At 34.8% G+C, this 15,810-nt stretch overlaps 1 protein-coding gene across 3 annotated transcripts in view; it reads left to right on the forward strand.

Moving 5' to 3' along the window:
• The window catches only part of LOC121423067 (neurogenic locus notch homolog protein 2-like), a 69,522-nt gene that overhangs the window by 41,324 nt on the left and 12,388 nt on the right, over nt 1-15,810 (forward strand). For 2 of the 3 annotated variants that reach the window (XM_041618342.1, XM_041618343.1), the window contains 20 exons: nt 1,315-1,428; nt 1,849-1,962; nt 2,366-2,479; nt 3,030-3,143; nt 3,983-4,096; nt 4,980-5,093; nt 5,616-5,729; nt 6,880-6,993; nt 7,547-7,660; nt 8,373-8,486; nt 8,896-9,009; nt 9,302-9,529; nt 10,210-10,323; nt 11,395-11,508; nt 12,046-12,159; nt 12,584-12,697; nt 13,174-13,287; nt 13,995-14,108; nt 14,609-14,719; nt 15,087-15,200. In XM_041618342.1, coding sequence (XP_041474276.1) covers nt 1,315-1,428; nt 1,849-1,962; nt 2,366-2,479; nt 3,030-3,143; nt 3,983-4,096; nt 4,980-5,093; nt 5,616-5,729; nt 6,880-6,993; nt 7,547-7,660; nt 8,373-8,486; nt 8,896-9,009; nt 9,302-9,529; nt 10,210-10,323; nt 11,395-11,508; nt 12,046-12,159; nt 12,584-12,697; nt 13,174-13,287; nt 13,995-14,108; nt 14,609-14,719; nt 15,087-15,200 — 2,391 coding nt within the window. The remainder of the gene's footprint in view (nt 1-1,314; nt 1,429-1,848; nt 1,963-2,365; nt 2,480-3,029; nt 3,144-3,982; nt 4,097-4,979; nt 5,094-5,615; nt 5,730-6,879; nt 6,994-7,546; nt 7,661-8,372; nt 8,487-8,895; nt 9,010-9,301; nt 9,530-10,209; nt 10,324-11,394; nt 11,509-12,045; nt 12,160-12,583; nt 12,698-13,173; nt 13,288-13,994; nt 14,109-14,608; nt 14,720-15,086; nt 15,201-15,810) is intronic. The other variant, XM_041618344.1, reaches the window with a different exon arrangement.

Below are 15,810 nucleotides of genomic sequence, written 5' to 3' on the forward strand. Positions count from 1 at the left end.
CACCCTCAGATGGGTGCTTCGATCAGTACGGGAGAAAGGGGATCCTGAGTTCTCTCTCGATCACTCGGTCTATCACACTTTTGTCGTGATGTGTACCGCGCTGTTTCTCTGACACGCCCGGTTGAGCTATTTTAACCAGACTGCTTTATTCTACATAGGCAGCAGGTCCGCGGTATTTCTTATTAAAAGGATGGCACTCAGTCGCTTTCTCGACCCTTGACTGCCTTACGAGTGGTTTTCTTCTTAAATCCCTACTCTCCGTCGTTCCTAGTCCTCTTCGGACCGCTAGTAACTTTCTGCCACAGCTCTCTATCAGAATTCTGCAGATGTCTGCCCTCACGCATTTGAGACGGATATCGAATTCTGGGCGCTTTCTCCCACGCAGAGGCTTCTGAGATCTCTCTCCTTCTCAGATTGTTCGATGGATCACTTACTGAGCCTTAAAGCTACAGTTTTCCGATCACGATTCTTGTTGAAAATTTCAACAAATTCCGAATGTTACGCTCTAGTCAGCTGGTGATGTTGTTCTCCTGACACTAGGCCGAGGGCCCATGATACTTAGTATCATTCTTCTGGGGCTCTTTCTTGGAATCGTCGTTCACGACTTCTCGAGGTCCGTCTATTGACGCCCCTCTTTCCTTCACTCCTTGCTCTTAAGGACTTCTTCACATGAGGCTTTATCGCCTCCCCTGTCCGTAAGGCAACGGCCTTTGTGTCTTCATCTCCCTATTTTAACGCACTTCTTAGTCTAGACATGCCTCCCTTCACGTTGAATCCGTGTTGGTCTAGCAAATCAAATGGGTATATCCCAGTTATTGATGTAAATTATGAAAATACTTACCATGATTTTCTTATTTACGAGATAACTGGATATACCCATTTGAACCCTCCCTCCTACCCCTCGCCTTGTGTGACAACATGTCTTGCCCGCAGGCTCATGAGAGGAAATGGACGCCAAATTGCGCGACGATCTTGGGATAGTGCGTTGGTAGGGAGATGCAGCGCGCGCGCAGGAAAAATTGTGTACTCTATATTCGGCACGCAGGTTCATCGTAATGAACTAGCAAATCAAATGGGTATATCCAGTTATCTCGTAAATAAGAAAATCATGGTAAGTATTTTCATAACTAACTTATTAATGAGCCATGCAGACAACGACCACAATACTGAAGCGGAAGGATATTATTATTTTGATATCTTTTGTCAAGTATCTTTTCCTACAGTAATGCTTTTTATTTATCATATAACAGAAATAAAATGTGACGTCTTTTCATTGAATATATCATATATTCTTTCCAACATTTCCTGTAATAGATATTGACGAATGCGTGTCCAGCCCATGTTTAAATGGAGCAACTTGCAACAATCTTCAGAACAGATACACGTGTTCCTGCGCCGGTGGATTCACTGGAGGAAACTGTGAAACAAGTAAGCATTCATTCTTTGTTCATAAATCTTCTAATCTACCCTTTTTTTGCTTTTTGCTGCACGGCGTAAGAAGTGTATTTGTGATAATATGACAACAAATTCTCAGCATTCATGATAAGTAAAAAAAAATTATAACAGAATATTTTCTTTCCTGCCGTTGATAATCTTTTAATAATTTCATTAAGAATTGTCCTTGTTTTTTACGTGCTCACCCCATGTTAATATGTTAGATCTTATTTTATTTTTGCCTCTTTTCAGTCTATTTAGGACTATACCACTGAATGAAAGAAAATAGATTGAAGAAATCTATGGCATCCACCTAGCCAGAGAAAGCACTTTACCGGTTCAACTCGTAAATAAACTTATTCTAATACGAACAAGTTGTGTTAAAACTAATTATTTCTAATTTTTCTATTTCAGATATCAATGAATGTGAATCTACTCCCTGCTTGAATGGCGGTACATGTCTGGACGAAGTCAATCAATACACTTGTGACTGCGATGCCGGATGGAGCGGTGTTAACTGCGAAATTGGTAAGATATAGCAAAGGCAGTGGTCATTCGCGTCATGACCCTGTCCCGATCGTCGGTAATTTTATGAACCAAAAAAAACAGTTGATCCCTTTTTTCATATCATTGGATGTTGAAATAATCGTCCAATGGTGTTGTTTAATTAAGATATGCACGAAAAATAAATTAGTTGTGACTGAGAATAAGAGACCGTATCATGCTGACGTTACATTTCTTATATCTGTCCTTGCCACGTCAGCGTCAAATACGGAAGATCCCATTTTCACGCAAGTAAAATACAATATTTTGTGTCGAATCAAAAGAATATGATTATATTCATGATCATACGACGAATTTTCGTCTATAACCTGTAATTTTCCAACTCTAAATCATACGTGCGTTACCGTATCAAATTTATCATCTGCAGAAATTAATGAATGTTCCAGCCGCCCTTGTCAGAACGGAGGAACGTGTCAAGATGGAACCAACAGCTTTACTTGTGATTGTGCTTCAGGCTGGACCGGTACTCTCTGCGAAATAGGTAACTATGATGACGTTTAAAGAAATAACACACAGCTACTCTTTATTTGCGTTTCTCCTTTATCATTCAAATAGTCATCATTTACGTAACAGAATTATGCTTTTTTTGTTGTTGCTCAACTGAAATTTGCATCACGCATAGAACATTTTCGTAGGATCTAAGTAGTACCACCTGATTATAAGATGCAGTTGCCAGCTACTTAGATGATTTTACAATTTAATTTATGGTTCTAAATATCATTGCTTTTTTGCTGTCATCCTACTTGAGGTAAATCTAACTATCAGAAATTCATTCGTTGAAACGCTTAGCGCGTATCAGCTGATCCAAGAAAGTCAAGGGAACTATGCTGAATAATTAGACAGATCTACTAGAGAAAGTGCCAGGTACTACAGTGTATGTAAGCAGATATATTCATTAAATCGAAGAGAAATTACAAAAAAAATATGTAGACCTTTCTATTCCCTAGAAGGCCTTTTCATATTTCACTAATGTTGACAGAGTACATTGGCTTAGTTGATAATTTTGTTTCACTCAATTTCTTTTTAATCAGATATCAATGAGTGCGCCAGCGGTCCTTGTCTAAATGGTGGAGTGTGCTCGCAGGGCATCGATTACTATGTGTGTACATGTCAACCTGGATGGAATGGATACAATTGCGAAACCGGTACGATCATAGTTTATCGTTTGATGCTTTCCTGTATCAGATTATAATAATAATAGTGATAATAACGGTATATTCACCCAGGGTAGCCACTTCAGTTCCGAAAACTGTTCTCCCAGCGAGCCCTCAATACCCCGCCTAAGCTTGGTTACCGATTCAGATGCACACAGCTTTTTGAGGAATTACTCCCTGCCGGTACCCACTTACCTCACCTTGGTCGAGTGTAGCACACTGGATGAATTTCTTGCTGAAGGAAACTACGCTATGGCTGGGATTTGAACCCACGGTCCTCTGTTTCAAAGTCCGGGTACTAATCCACTGGGCAACGACGCTCCACTGATTACTGATTCACAGTAATGATCAAAAGTGAATCAGCTATTTTAAGCAATCAAAGTAATTTAGATTTATTACATTTATTCATCTTTCATTTTCCATTTATGCAAACAATCAATAATTTTGGCAGGCAAAATGGGAAGGGTTAAACCAATGTCATATTTGAATAAAATGAGGTTATATTAAGCTTTAATTCTTATTAATTAAATTATCTTATTTGGCAATTAAAATAGACAATAAACTGATATATGTGTAAAAATACGAAGGAAAATCGAATTTTGTTGCATGTAAACTCTATGAGCTTATGATTAAGAATAGAATGAATAACAAACCTCTCTTCAATGCTAACATGAAACATTTACACATCAAATGAAAGTAAAATTCTATATGAAAAGCTTAACAATAGAGGAAATGACATAGCATTTGTTCTTGATCCTATGTGATACTAAGAAACGTTGGACTTGATGCTATGATCTTCAATATGAGACCATTCTCCATTTGTTTCACAGATCGACAGGAGTGTAGCAGTGATCCTTGTCAAAATGGAGGGATGTGCTTTGATGGAATTGATGGGTATTTCTGTCAGTGTGTAACTGGATTTACCGGAACCCATTGTGAGACAGGTCTGTATCACAAAATGTCCATCTCAAATTAAAGTATATTCCCCGTATTCTGAAGTCAGGTTTAACTTAGACCATTGACTAACTCTTTGCTAAAATCATGGGAAGCCAAAAGTGTAAAATTAAGTTGTATGTTTCTTATGTTTACTGTGCTCTTTCCTGATTCATCGATGGTGAAGACAATCACCTATTTATACTTCCTAGACGATTATGAATGATTGAGAGCCAAATGAGCTTAAATACGTAATCTCTTCCGTTAGTGATTTGTGTAACAATTGGCTACCCATACTTAAACTTCAACTTTAAACCTGAGTTTAAATCAAACCCGACTTTAAAATACGGGCCTATGTCAGAAAGTTAAGTTCAAATTGTATGCGCACATGTACAGAAAGGAATCTCAACGTTAATGAACTTGTAGACTTTGGGTTTTAAGTTGATTTAATAAATTTGTTCATTAATTTCTTTATCTGGAGAGCGTTTCATGAAATTTTATCCAACAAGTCCCATTTCATCCGAGTTACCATGGTAATAAAGCTACTCAGCTCATCTAAATCAAGCAACCTTGTCGATCTGACAACTTGTCGGACATAAATGTTGATGAAACGCTCCTCTGGAATACTACTTTCGGTGAATACTCTTGTGGGACCTACCTGAAATTATGGATATGTATTATACTCTCAAATGATAATGACTTGGGCAGTTCATGAAACGATGTTGGAAAAGAAAAATGGAAGTGGGAGGTAAAAATGGCTGATTATTCAAATCGATGGCTAAATGATAACTAAATAATTGCATTTTGAACCAACAGCAAGATTTCCATCAGGGTAATATATTGCCTGAAACCTTGATATTAATGCAAGCAATGACTTTTTATTCCATGATATAGATATTAATGAATGCGCCAGTAACCCCTGCGAGAATGGAGCAACATGTCTCAATCAGGTCAATCAATACAGCTGCCAATGTGCACCGGGATATGAAGGAAATAACTGCCAGTTCGGTAAGTAATTGCTTTTGATTAATAATAATAATGATGCTCAATTCTTGTATAGCACATCACACATAGCATAGCATAGCATGTCCCTATGCGCTTAAAGAAGAAATAGTGAATTGATTGCCATTGTTTAATGTTTTAAAGGTATTCATTTTAAGAGTATGATAGTCCCCATGCATCAATTACAATGTTCTTGCCTTTCTAGTAGATTTTAAATTGGATATTAGATTGTCATCATGATGGGACAGCTGGACCATCCATCTGGAGCACTCTAACTCATCAACTCCGTTATGTAAATACTGAAGTCAAGTTAAAAGAAAATGTCAAAACCTTACCCTTTCTAAAAAATTCAAATGCGTAAAATGTGTGCAAATTTGTTGTTAAAATTGATATCTATTTTTTGTTGTTGCTCTACAGAGCGCTCTGATCAGTTATCTGTAATAGGCGCTAAATAGGAGCCAATTATCGTTATTGTAAACAAATTGATCGCAACTTAACACTTAAAAAACGTCTTATTTTCAACCGTAGATATCAACGAATGTGCCAGCAGTCCTTGTCTTAATGGAGCAACCTGCAATGATCGAGTCAACCTTTACACATGTACCTGTCAACCTGGTTATACAGGAGTTCGGTGTGAAGAAGGTAAACACAACGTGATATATTACAAGAAGAAGAAGTACAATGTTCTAACATGGTTATTGAGTAAAGTGCCATGTCATGTCCAAACGATGAATAATTTGTTTATTTTTTTAAAAACAAAGGGGATAATTTTTTTTCCTTTTGTTCTTAGTATGTTGTCATATGGATAATTTAGATAAGCATTGCTAAGTATTTGTGATTAAATTCAACTGACTCGTTCATTTATCAGATTTAATATTTTGCAATATCTGAAAATGGCTATATGATTCAATATATTTATATATATATACATATATATAAACCCCTCAAAAAAAGTTTTGCAACTCAGTTTTGGGGGATGATATCTTTTTGGTTAATGAAGTATAAAATATGAAACTGGTATCATTGGAAAGCTGAATTATTCCTCTTTACAATAACATGCCATTTGTTGTGATTATGTAATCATGGAATATGCAATCACCCTGAACATTGAGAAAAGTCAGAAGTGAAATGTTGCAAAATGCATTGATTTCTAACAAGAGTCTCCATTTCTATAGAATTTCCACCATGCAGGTGACAGTGAATGCACTCGGTCCACCCTCGAAACAATTGGAAATTCGCTATTGGAAACGACGCATTCTGCAACATTTCATTTCTAACATTGCTGCGTATTATCATGTCTGTGTATTTCATGATAACACTAGCATTACAAATGACACATGATTGTAAAGAAGAATAACCATGCTTTCTAAAGACATCATTTTTACATATGATGATGGCACATTAAGAAATTTATTAGCACTCAAACTTGCAGTTTTGAGTTGCAGAACTCAAACATGACATAGCAACGAATTTTGCAACATTTCATTTTTTACATTGCTGCATATTTATCATGTCTGTTTATTTCATGATAACACTAGCATTACAAATGACACATGATCGTAAAGAGGAATAATTATACTTTCCAATGATACCACTTTGACAAATGATGATGGCACACTAAGAAATTTATTAGCACTCAAACTTGAGTTGCAGAACTTTTTTTGAGGGGTTTATATATATATTGTTATTTCTTGTAGACAAATTCCGGTTGGTGTATTTTGGGGGTATATAACGTTTCACGCGTATCCCGTTTTCTCTTAGTTATTTTATACTGATTGTTATTTCCTTGTAGACATCCTTGAATGTAATAGCGGACCTTGTCGAAACGGTGCAATCTGCAATGATCTCGTCAATGATTTCGCATGTACTTGTGTAGCTGGTTACACTGGACCTCGCTGTGAATTTGGTAAGAATATAAAAAAGTTTTAGATATCTGTTTAAAAATGTAAAGAGAACTTAATATAAAAGGAAGGAATACCTTCGTAAAGACGATCACCTTTTTCTATTTCAGAAGCACATGAATACCGGAAGGCTTATAGTTTACAAAAATGTGTGAAATGAATACGTCAGGATTTATTATTATTTAAAAATTCAAGGTCTCTTTATTATTTCATCTGTTCTAAGAAAGGTGCAATCGAATCAGATTCGATGATAAACAACAGTATCACGTCACTTGATTTTGTTTAAGAATGTTATAATTTTATTTCATCTTTGGAAAAGAGTAGGTCAAATATGATTTTATGTACTCTTGACATTGCTTTATCTTTTCATTTTGTAGTAATGGTTCCCATTATCAAAACAAGACATCGAAATAATGATTTTCTGACAAGATTCACATTATATTTACTTTCTTCGAATTGCATCTCTTATGACAATGAACTCAATAAAAGCTGTATCTATTCTACAATTAGAGATTTCGAAATAGTATGCCTAATCTGTTGGCTATTATATGTTTGCAGAAATCGATGAATGTGCTAGTTCACCCTGTCTTAATGGAGGAGTGTGTAAAGATGGTGTCAACCAATACACATGCGATTGTCGTTCTGGATTTCAAGGAACCAACTGTGAAACAGGTAACCATCCAGAGCTTTTTTTTGGGGAAAAAAATATTGGTTTGTCACAATCTGATACTTTTTAAAGTATAGAATTATAATATACCCGGGGGGGGGGGGATTGGACCATAATTGTTTGTCTCCCCCTCCCCTTGGGTACTAACATAGATGTTTTTTGTTTGAGTATCATTCGTGTACGTGTTTGATATATAAATCTCTTGTCATCACAATGTTTTACACAAGTGAGCATATCACTTTTCGAGTTCTAATCAAATTGCTTAAAATATCAAGATATCAACATATGGATGTCTAATGAAGTTTCCATCTGAGTATTGTTTCAAATTCAACATAATTCCAAAATTATTTATAGTGGTAAATTGATTTACCGATTCACCCTCGTTCCTTGTATAGGGCGTTCAATCGTATTTAGGTAAATATCAATCAAATCAATTAATCAATCATTAAGGCATTTTGCAAGAAACTTTCAAGTAGATTCCACTCTCCACGTTTTGATACCTGAATACGTTTAGACAGGAGCTTGCCAAATAAAATTGGTAATGAAAAAGAAAACAAGCCCCCGGTAAAACAGCAATGATGGTGATGGGGACTAGTCACGATTTTCATCATTGATACCTACGAGTCAATGTCATAGGATTTGAGAGTTGTGGTCAGGACCAAGAACAATAGTAGAGATAAGGGATTTGGTGATGAATAATCATTTCTTATCCTTTAGATATCGACGAGTGTGCCAGTGGTCCTTGTCTGAATGGAGGAACTTGTACAGATCAGATTGACTTGTATACATGCGAATGTGCCAGTGGCTGGACTGGAATCAACTGCCAATTAGGTATATGACTACTTATTTTTCATTTTTGCTTGTTTTCTTTTTACACCATGGATTTTACTTAATAAATTTTATAAGGAAGCATGGATTCTTTTGTTCTTTTAAATGAAGAGACCTTATGCATTTTTAGTTTTCAGAACATGAAACACTACTAAAATGTAATTTTTTCCCTAAAGGTTTTAATCATGCGGTGTTATTCTGCCTGTGTTAGCATTACAGTTGCCTATAAGCTTTATCTTGTAATATTCATTACGTACAGTTTACAATTGCTGTATGATATTTTTTTTCAAACATTTATTTAACAAATGTATTTTAAGTTTCGAATCAGGATGTAAGATGTTATCATTCTGTTTAACTTTGTGTTTACTTTGTGCAACCTCTCATATTCAGAATGTAATATTTTCCTTCTCAGATATCGACGAATGTGCAAGTAATCCTTGTCAGAATGGAGCCACCTGTGTGGATGATGTTGACAATTTTGATTGTATATGTACGTCTGGATGGGAGGGAACTTTCTGCGAGCTGGGTATGTATGAGTTCCGAATCAAATGTATTGATAAAAAAATATGTTTGCTGTTCCAGCGACTGTAGCGTATATTTCTTTATTCCATTTTGTATACACTTTTGATGATTGAATTCAACAATACATAATATCCAATCCGATAGCCAGGCTGTAAATTTGAATTAAGAGAGAATTATTTTCATTAATAATATTTGGATTGAATTGTTGATAAGGAAAGGATACAATATTATAAATAAAAAACTCGAACCACTATAACATTGCTCAGAACCGAACTGCCATAACAAACTTCTTGCAGGAACCAACGAATGTGGGAGCAATCCCTGCGCCAATGGAGGTCGTTGCTTTGATCTATTCGATTCGTTCACCTGTCAGTGCGTGTCTGGATATACTGGAGTCACGTGTGAGACGGATATCAACGAATGTGGAAGTAACCCTTGTCAGAATGGAGGAGTCTGCTCGCAGTCTGTTGACTTTTACTCGTGTTCCTGTCCTGCAGGATACATGGGCATTAACTGTGAAATAGGTGAAGATACGACTTCATTGATACTAATTTACCCGTAGAAATAATAGTGGAATATTTTTTTAAAAGAGCACTGTATATGATGCTCCACCTTTGTAATATGACACATCACATAACAATGTAAGCATGATTTTTTTATTTCAATTTTAGTGTAACCATCGTAAAACCTCACCAAAATAGTTTGAATGGTTATGACCTGAGTAGAAGGACTGACTTTCCTCGTGGAAAATCAATTATATTTCCACATATAAATATTTATCTTGGTACATCATCAACTTGGATGTATAGAGTTGACTAAAATTCTTGGAACGAATCATGATCAAAATGTTATCACAAACTCAAAATAATTGTAGTGAGGAAAATGTAGAGGTGTTGTGGCTCAGTGGATAAGTCTTAGGACTTTGAACCACGACGTCCGTGGTTCAAATCCCACCACAGCACTAGCGTCCTTGGCAACGCGTTTATCTACATTTTCCACTCTCGACCCAGGTGTAGTAAATGGGTACCCGGTAGGAAGGAATTCCTTGAATGCTCAAGCGTCCAATCATGGTAGCCATGCTGAAGCCGGGGTAATAGTATGCAGCGCTTAGAAAAATTTGTATTAAGCGCTATATAAATGTTGCATATTATTATTTTTATTATTATTAATTGAATCATTGTCTTTATGGTTTCCTTACTTTCAGATGTCAACGAATGCGCCAGCAATCCGTGTCGAAATGGTGGAAATTGTACCGATCTTGTGAATGGATATGTATGTACTTGCCAGGTTGGATGGCTTGGAACCAATTGTGATATTGGTGAGCTTGCAGAAATATACGACAAGTGATTAATGATACTTTAAGTCGCCAAGCAGAATGTTAATGCTTTAGCCAGAAATATTTAATTATTTAATTGAGTAAGAAATGTAAAATAAGCAGATATCATCCACGGTCAAAATACATAGTTTTCATCACATGTTTTAATAAAAGACGTAGGAAATATATACTGTAGTTCCTGGGGCCCGTTTCATAAAGCTTGTTAAGATAACATATTTGCAATGACAGTTTAAAGCTACTGAAATATATACTGTAGTTCCTGGGGCCCGTTTCATAAAGCTTGTTAAGATAACATATTTGCAATGACAGTTTAAAGCTACTGAAATATATACTGTAGTTCCTGGGGCCCGTTTCATAAAGCTTGTTAAGATAACATATTTGCAATGACAGTTTAAAGCTACTGAAATATATACTGTAGTTCCTGGGGCCCGTTTCATATAGCTTGTTAAGATAACATATTTGCAATGACAGTTTAAAGCTACTGAAATATTTACTGTAGTTCCTGGGGCCCGTTTCATAAAGCTTGTTAAGATAACATATTTGCAATGACAGTTTAAAGCTACTGAAATATATACTGTAGTTCCTGGGGCCCGTTTCATATAGCTTGTTAAGATAACATATTTGCAATGACAGTTTAAAGCTACTGAAATACGTCAATCTGATTGGTTGATAGCATGTTATGTTAATTGTGCATTGATTATTCTTAACAAGTCTTTATGAAACGGTACCCAGAATTTCAATATAAATGCATTGATTGATTGCTGTGACATACCTATTGCTGAAAACCTAATTTACTTAAGTCGAAGAGTGGAGAACACATTATATTAGGCTTTTTAACCTTTGAAATAAAGTAAAGGCAATAATTGGTGTGTGTGTTTTTTTAAATAAATCTTTGTTTGGGGATGAATGGTCTATTTGAGCTTTGTAACATGGATATCATATAAACTGGTTATTTCTATCAGTGCGAGTTGATATTTATTTCACTTAATTTCTAAATGTGTGTATATTTCTAGTGGTCCATTTCACATGACATATCTTTTTTCATCTAATCAGGTGCCGATGACTGTGCAATGAACCCCTGTGTGAATGGTGCCACTTGCCTAGACGGTGACAATGACTTCACATGTGCATGCCTCGCTGGATTCACAGGCGATTTGTGTGATATAGGTAGCATATATTACTATCTAATTAGTGATGTTAACATGTTACCATGACTGATTCTCAGTTGTGAATTATATTGATTGCTTTCTTTATGGATGACATAGTGAGGCAATGGTGTTACCATGTGGCGTTAAGGTACTTCTATGAGAAAATTATCAATATGGCAACTATAAACCTAAGCCCCAAACTTATAGAGTTTGTCATTTAAACACCTCCAGCTTACAGCTTGAATGAATCTTAGTTGATTTGATGGTTGTAATATTTACGAGTGGAAAGGAAACAGGTGGACCGATAAAAATTGCAAAATTCACATAATGATATAATAAAACAATTGAAATTCAGTACAGAAAGCAATAATGTATAAGGAAATTCAAAATCCTATTTTGTTGGATAATGTGTTTTGATAGAGATTTCAATGCACAATAATTGAAGTGCTTTACAGAAATTTGCTCTGCATAATCAGCATGTAAAACACACCCCAAAGGGAGCTGCATTCATAAAAGAAATGTAATGCATACCATATTTCTATATTTTGCCTTCTAGATATTAATGAATGTGCCAGCAATCCCTGTCAAGTTGATGCTACGTGCATTGATGGAATCAATAGGTACGCCTGTACATGTGCCCCCGGGTGGACAGGTTACAACTGCGATGAAGGTAAGATTTAAATGTAATGTCAAATTATTATTTTCAAAAAAAGCTTAGGATGATAAGACTAGATAAGACATATACATAGTATCAGACATTATATATTTGTAAATCTGACCGTTAATGATTGCTTTTTAGGCAGGTTCTGTTGTTCTCACAGGCACATTAAATTTACAGAAATTATAATTCATTAGGCATGCGGTGATGTACAGGAAGGATTTACTGTGTCAATGACTTATAGGTGCATAGCTTCGTGTGATGTGTTATAAGAATAGTTCATTATTTTAATTGTTATTATTATTATTGTTATTATCATTATTGTTATTATTATTATTATGATTATTATTATCATTATTAGGATTGTCATCATTACTTACACGTATATCATCTTCATAATTACAATTATCATTAACATTACTTATATTTTATGTAGATATCAACGAATGTGCCAGTAACCCGTGTATTAATGGAGGTGAATGCAACAACCTACAGAATGCTTTTAGCTGTAACTGCACAGCTGGGTGGACTGGCATTACATGCGAATCAGGTATGCATTAGGAAGAGCAAAATATGTCTGCTACTTTTAACCTCTCTTTAAGGAAATACTTGATCTGCGGAGGCAAACACTTCTCATATCTATTTATTAGCATATATGATAATTTTAATGTTTCAAACCTTTTAACTTTTTCACCATTTTTCATATATACATTAAGAATTATTCAAATATTTGTTGTGGACTTTTCAGGTTATGAAATGTTTCTGAACATACATCATATTTATGTAAACAAATACAAATGAAATACGATTGCAATTGTTACAAATCAACTGCAAATTCCAAAACATTTTTAACAAAATCTTGTATGGAAACGAGGGGATCCACTAAAAAGCATTGTTTGTAGAGTGTGGATGCCCCAATATCCCCTTGTTTATAGCAATGAATCGCAAATGTCACAGATGCAGTTACAACGATCAATGAATTTCTCATAATTTATTGAAGTAAATAATTTCTTATTTCCTTCGTAGATGTCAACGAGTGTGCCAGCATGCCTTGCATGAATTCTGGTATATGCACAAATGGAAGGAATGTCTACACGTGCACTTGTCAACCTGGGTGGACAGGAACTAACTGTGAAACTAGTAAGTTCAGATTTTTATGTACCAATCATTGAAAACGGTTGGGGATATAAGACTTTATATCTAGACTTCCAATACTGGCAAATGGTTACATCTAAGCTTCAGTTGCCTGTATTTGGCAGTCGTGGCAGTAACTCCAGTACCAGAAATAGGTTGAATACTCCAAATGCACTTAGAGAAATATCACACGCAGCGCTTGATGTTAATGGTGGTGAAATGGTCCATGGCCTTTATACTATTAGGCAGAAGTAAAAATACGAGAAGACGTATAAAGATTGCAATATTTAAGCTACCCATAGCCGTTTCTAGTTTAATGGTAGGAGTGACCGGTATATCAGTTATGATTTTTGTTTTCATTAAATTTTCCTCCAAAAGTTATGAATTCCTACAAATTTAAAGGAGATTTATTAGTCAATTACATCAACATTGTCAATAACTTCATCATTTATGTATCTTTGGGTTTTATTGGATTCATTAAATGTAAATATTTCGTACTGAGTTTGGCTTGTTATTATAATCATTATTTTCTTTCTTTCATAAAAATATTTTATTCAAAAACATATTACAAAAACAATACCAATATTTTACACAAATATTACAAAGCAAACATGTTTACAACTACTGTGTGTGCATTATTAACTAACAATAAAATGACTTTTGATATTTTGATGAATGTTCTATAATGTCTTTTGCTTTGTCTCGATTCTTAGACATCGACGAATGTCAGAGTGTACCTTGCCAGAATGGTGCACAATGCACAGACCTTGTGAATCGCTACCAATGCACCTGCGCGGCAGGATGGACTGGTGTCAATTGTGAAATAGGTAAATATTGTGCCTTTCATTAACTATGTTTCCTATCAATGAATGACTTCAAATCCCTGACTGACTTCAAATACAGGAAATAGTCTCCGAAAATTATGACTCTTTTTTTATGACTTTTTGAACAATGATTGTTTACTTATCTATTTATTTATTTATTTATCTATCTATCTATCTATCTAGTTATTTGTTCATTCATTCATTATAATTTTATTTGATTTTTTTTGGGGATGTGGATAAGTGTTGCATATTCATAGGTTAGGTTCAATTTAATTTGAAGTGGTAGAATTCATTTAAAATACAATTCAATTAATGTTTGAATAACTAATCATTATAATTGGAGCATACTACAACTTCTGTATATCTATATTACTGACAAGTTCATTACGTTATTTTTGGAAATGTATGTTTACCCGTTCCAATATTGATAAATACTGCATAAATCGAAATTTATTGTGTATTATTCATTAAATAAGATGTTTTGCTAATGTGAACCCACACAGGTATAAATGAGTGCTCCAGCAACCCATGTGTGAACGGTATCTGTATCGATCAGGAGAATCAATTCGAGTGCAGGTGCGATCTTGGCTACAACGGTACTTTGTGTGAATTCAGTAAGTATTGCCTAAGACGTGAGCTTGATAGCTTTATGAGTATAGTTCATATGCTGAACTAATCAGTTAGTTAGCCAGTTTGTTTTAACCACTTAGGGAACACTTTTAACACTTTAACAAAAAATATCCGATTGATATCATTTCTCAGGGTTCTGATTCATTAAGTAAATGAATGTACAATATATATATTGAGTTTAATATTTATTCTATGTGGCAAGAATCTCTCCATCCAATTTATGAACGTGTAATCACCTGGAAAAGCATTGGGACCAAAAAGTCAACTAGTTTATGCACATAAAAACAGAATAACTGCAAAAAGTTAGATGCAATTTTTATCTTTTGTCATTGTCCAATCTTTTCATAACAGATATCGACGAATGTGCCAGCGATCCGTGTGAAAATGGCGGCACCTGCGTTGATGGAGTAAACGGTTTTACATGTGTCTGCGTTGAAGGCTGGACTGGTCGATTGTGCAACAACGGTAAATTTTTAACAAACAAAGGACCCTTTTTTTTAAATTAAATCAAATTTTTGCATTAAATTATGGGTAGTCGAAAATATAAAATATGTTGTTTACATAGTTTGATTATTATGTTTACCATTTGTCCCTAATGCTTTCATTGTGGGGAAAACTATTCTGATGGTTTTTTTCTTCCATTAGATGAATTGATAAATTGATGCAGTATTATCTTAGATTTTCGTCACAATTTGCTATCCATATTTGACTTGAGACAAAAGTTTATATTAAACCCGTGTTCAGAAATGGGTCAAAGGGTAACAGTGAACTGAGAGTGCTCATTCAAACAATATACTATTTAAATGTATTGAGATCGTTCCTTGATAACAATACAGCAATGCACGCAGCCAGTGTGGCAACTTATGAAATCAGTTTTAAAAAGTAGCAATCAACATAATAAAGAGTAAAACGTAGAAGTATTGAAATATAAAATATATAATGTTCTATATTACCCACTCATCTAATATGTAAATGCTAAGCAGCTCAAGAGTTTATCCAATCATACAATAACAATTACTTTTTTGTAAATGTGCAAGTCATATTTTTTGTCTCTTTCAAACAAAAGAATCTAAAT

The sequence above is a fragment of the Lytechinus variegatus genome, chromosome 10, assembly GCF_018143015.1.
Source record: "Lytechinus variegatus isolate NC3 chromosome 10, Lvar_3.0, whole genome shotgun sequence".
Classification (NCBI taxonomy): Eukaryota; Metazoa; Echinodermata; class Echinoidea; order Temnopleuroida; family Toxopneustidae; genus Lytechinus; species Lytechinus variegatus.